Source organism: Dendrobium catenatum, unplaced genomic scaffold, assembly GCF_001605985.2.
Source record: "Dendrobium catenatum unplaced genomic scaffold, ASM160598v2 original_scaffold_191703, whole genome shotgun sequence".
NCBI classification, from domain to species: Eukaryota; Viridiplantae; Streptophyta; class Magnoliopsida; order Asparagales; family Orchidaceae; genus Dendrobium; species Dendrobium catenatum.
Genome location: NW_021510121.1, coordinates 19,224 through 24,102, shown reverse-complemented (window position 1 = coordinate 24,102; position 4,879 = coordinate 19,224). Strand labels below are relative to the sequence as shown.

The following is a 4,879-nucleotide window of genomic DNA, read 5'->3' as shown; positions in this document are numbered from 1 at the left end:
CACGATGGCCCGGGATGACGGAACCATGGGATCTTGTTCGGGCCCATCATCCATTCCCCTATCATCCGCTTTAAGTGCTGGATGGTGAAAATTTTTATTTTAAATACCAAATCTTCCAACAGAGGATCAGTTATGATTATTGCTTTTATGAGTTATTGTATGAACGTTCAGGACCGAGAGCTTGTTATGATGAGTTTCATTTGAAGATCCTTTGAAGGCCTAATGTGAACTTTAAATTAAATATCTTGGTAGATTTATGATCATGCGTTTGTTCATTAATTCAAGTCGTGTCAACTTCAGTCCTTCCAAGGTGGAGGATTGGTCTTGAAATATAATATGCACGGCATTCTCAAACCTTAGGATTAGGAGTTATGGTCAGATCACTTGCGGGTAATCTAATTTTCTTCAAATATTATACATATTTTTCGGTGCATTTTGTATAATGCATTTGTAAGATGACAAATGCATTTTGTATGACGTGCTTGATATACATTGTACTTAGATCATCATGTTTTTTATATGATTAGCAGGTAATGTTTGTATGATTGGTATGATATATTTGCAGGGTCTGCATGATGCATTCACATTATTGTCCTATTTGCAAGAGTAGCATCATGCATTTGCATAACTCTCATAATGCATTTACTAATTAGAATAATGCACTTATATGGGTGGCATGATGTATTTGCATGATTGACACAATGCACTTGCCTGATGATTAATGTTTTTGCATGATGATATAATTCATTCATGTGATATATCCACATGCTGCTTAGCATGCGTGAATGATTCCTTTTCATATTGTATACATGTTTGCATGATGCTTTGCATGTTGCATAGCGTACATGCATTATGCATTTATGTGTTGCTTGTATATTTGCATAATGCATTTCTATAGTGACTTAATGCATTTGTGTAACGTATAATGTATTTACATATCGGTATAATGTGCTACTACAATATATAATGCATTTGCATATTAGATGATGTATGTTTGCATAATGCATTTTGCACGTCACTGAGTATATGTTTATAATTCGTTTGCATGCTAGGTAGATATATTCATAATGTATCTATATGTGACTTATCGCATATTCATAATGTATTTACATTTTTGGATAATGTAGACACATGATGCTTTTACACTGCACATTTGCATGCTTTTCGGAGCACTTACATGGTGCATATTCATATTCTCAATGTATTCGCACATATTTTGGTACGTTTGTGCAATGTATTACACATTTTATTGCATTACATTGTATATGCTCACTCTTTCAATTTATTTGCATGCCTTCCAATGTCTTAGCATGCTTCTTGAAACATGCTTTTCGCATTGTGCGGTTTTGATCGCCTTCACTTGATCCATTTGCGAGGAGTCATTCTTTGGGTAATTTTTATGTTTTGAACGCAATGGTAAAGTCCATTTTGCAATTGGATGTTGTTTTGTATAAGTTTGTGCATCTTCGCCTCGAAATTCATGTCAATTTTGCCTTTTCATATTGTGCGGTGACTTAAGAAATATTTCGCCAATTTTGTGTATTCTCAATGTTCCAGATGCAATGTGAAGTCTGTTTCACTGACAAACGATCTTATGGTAATGTCACGCTACGTTCCATCTATAATTTGTCAATTTTGATTGATCTCACTTGATTTATTTACGAGAGGTCTCCAATTACATCCGTGAAATCTGTTTGACGTTCATATGTCATTCGTGTAGTTTTTTACAGTGTTACATTCCCCAATGGTTACTTATTTTGCTTGATCGTGTTTATTTTCATGTGAACGACTATTCTTTGGCAAATTTGATATTTTTAATTCGTCGACGCAATGTGTTTTGTAGTAGGATGAAGTTTGAGTGATTCGACTACGGTCGAAGCACTTTGGTAATCGTTACATATGACCTCTGTTTGTCGCCACTTCCGGCACTTGATTGACTATAAAACATATCTATAGGTCAATACTAAGATTGACGACGCTATGTCACTATTTGCATGCGATCAAATGAAGAGGGGAACCAACTGGTTAGCTTTAACTAGGATCGATTTGACGGTTACCTAGTCGAACCTACGTTTCATGCGGGTTCTATCTGGTTTAGTGTAAAGTTGGTTATTGAGTTCACCCAAACTAGCTGCATGATCGGTTCATGAACGAATAGGCCAATCCAGCTTGCTTTTAAAACATTGGAATGAAATAAATTCTACTAGAACCCAACTAACAAGCTTATAAAGACGGCCACTGATGAGAAACTGAGTTTTTGCAAAAGACAACCATCGATAATAAACTAAGGCTTTGCAAAGTCTCAGGTAAATTCCATTGATATTTGAGAGAAGGTAGAGAGTTAATTTAATTTCTTCATGTTCTTATAAAAAAATTTGTCATGAAATAGAAGATAATTAATTGGTTGAGCCTATGTAATGTAGAATAAAAGCTTGGAAAAATTTTAGAAAACAATTTGGATTGAGAGCTTGAAATTATGGTTAAAATAGAGCTATATTTGAAATATGGAAAAAAATTAATATACTTTATATTTTTTATTATGTTTAAAACTCATCTTGAACATTATTAATATTATTATTATCATGACATTTATTCTAAGTATTTTAACCATTGTCATAAATCACTTTAAAAACCCCATCTTCCAAACATGGGATGGCGACGGAATACAAGCAGTCATTTGAATTTTTTTTTTTTTATTGGAGCATCCTTAAAGATTTCATATTTTCAGAGGCTTTCAAAGTTTGCATTAGCTTGAATAACAAACTCTACTAAAATCCAAGTGGGGTGCTCAGAGAAGGTTGAAAATGGACTTTGAAACTTGCAAAAATTGATTATGAGACGGCCAAGCATGTTTTCAAGCAATTTTAAAGGCAAGAAAATACATTAATGTTTTTTTAACGTTATTTTTAATGTTGGCCAACCCCCTCTTCTTCTTTTTTGCTTTGTAATGTTATGAAGACTCCATTTACTCATTTTTAAAATGGAATGAAATGGTTTGCCTGTAAAAATAAAAGGTAAAAAAAAATGACGATTCTTTCTTTGCTAGACAGACCATGCAATGCATCGGATGTGTTGAGGGATTTAGCAGGGGCTGCAGCAGCACTTGCTAGTAAGCAGCAACGCTCACTGGAACTCTGTGAACTGCCTCATTCATTGTTGGCTGCAGTTGAAGAATCTTCTTTGCGACAGGCACTCAGCAATCTTATAGAAGGTGCTCTTCTGCGCACACGTGTTGGTGGCAAAGTTGAAATATATGGACTTACAACACCAGCTGGTGGAGTTCTTATTGTGATTGATGATAATGGACCTGATATGCATTACATGGTAATTATTACTTCTTCTTTCGGCTTTCAAATATTTATCTTCTTTGGGTTTATGTTTTTAAATACTCAACTATTACGATGCAAGAGCACGTTTTCCTTGTTTGCAATTTTGCCGTGATATCATCAGACTTCAACTCGAATTTAAGGATTTTTATTTCATCTAGAATTGAGTTAAAATAAAATGATCAATTCCAAGATCTAATTTTTAAAAGGATTTTATAAATTTATATAAAATTATTTTTTAGCTTGTCATCCTTGAATCGTAATGAATCAATTTTGATTTTTAGTTAGACTAAAGTTCAATAGTTTTGACTTTTGAACATAATTATCCGATCCATTCGCAATGAAACAAATTTCTACAACTGTGCTTCATATCTTATTTTTTAGTGACCGGGGGTTAGTAAGAAAGTTAATATATGAAGAGTAAAACTTCTTTCATATGTTTAGTGCAGGTGTTTCTTTGTTATTATCACACATCAGAGATTTGCATCCTGCATTTCAATACTGTCATTGTCCTTTACAGTCTGTACATCCTGTATAAAAAAAAAACAGCTCAGTACTGCACGTAGCACTATTTTTTATTTTTTTTTAATTTTTTTTACTGTACGTAGCACTATGCTAATATACTGAAATAAAATATTCCAGTGATTGTTTTTGCTAGCAAATCTGTATGATGTCCGTATATATATATATAATAATAATAATAATATGATGCTGCAATTTGTATACAATTGGATCAAGATTTTCTGACTCATTTTGTCTTATCATCCCAACAAAAATTGCATCAGAATACCTCGTAATCATTTTTTCCTACTAAAAAACGATACTAATCTCTTTTCTTCTCCATCCAGATTTTCTTACCACATTTTGTTGCTGTTTTTGCAGACGCAGATGCATACTCTAGCGCCATTTGGTACTGATCTGCTTTCGAGTGGAAGGGTGGAGGACAACATGACATGGAATTTTGTTGCAGGTCTTGCAGTTGCTCGTGAAATTCTTGAGAGTTATGGCTGTGTGATACGCGTTCTAAGTCCTCGAAAGCTGGATGCCGCGCTTGGTACAGGTGGGACACGCATTGAACTGTGGTTGCCTGATATAAACTTTGTTTGAGATAATCTCCCAAAGAGGGGGAGCACATGCCAGATAACTAGTTTTATTTTCCAAGTTGTTTGACCTTCACACATGTAAATTTCACAGGTAATGTTTTTCATGGGGCAATCCACCTTATACCATCTGTATTTTGATTTACCCAGCTGTGTTGTGAATTTATTAAGCTCGTTGGATTGTCAAGAGTCTTATCTAATTAATCGTAGATTTTTAGACAAAGTATATATGTCAAAGTAATTCAAAGAGATCAAAGCTGGGAATTTTTTAAAATCAGATTAGCCAATTCAGATGCTCAACAAAATCATAACAAAATGATCATTTTTATTAGATTTCGTGCATTCGTGACAAATATGTAGACTGTTGAATCGCCTAACTCAAATGTTTGGGACCTAAAAACACTAAATCAATTGGTTTAAAGTAGATTGTCCTGATTTTGGTTGGATCTACTT

General features: G+C 33.9%; 1 protein-coding gene across 1 annotated transcript; it reads left to right on the top strand.

Annotated features, from left to right (window-relative positions):
* Positions 1-3,050: 3,050 nt before the first annotated feature.
* Positions 3,051-4,613, top strand: LOC110098986 (chloroplast sensor kinase, chloroplastic; the record flags this gene model as incomplete). The annotated part of the gene is given in 2 exon segments (XM_020825968.2): positions 3,051-3,324; positions 4,209-4,613. Coding segments are annotated over 2 exon segments (499 nt in total), but the record flags the coding sequence as incomplete, so codon positions are not given.
* Positions 4,614-4,879: the final 266 nt, after the last annotated feature.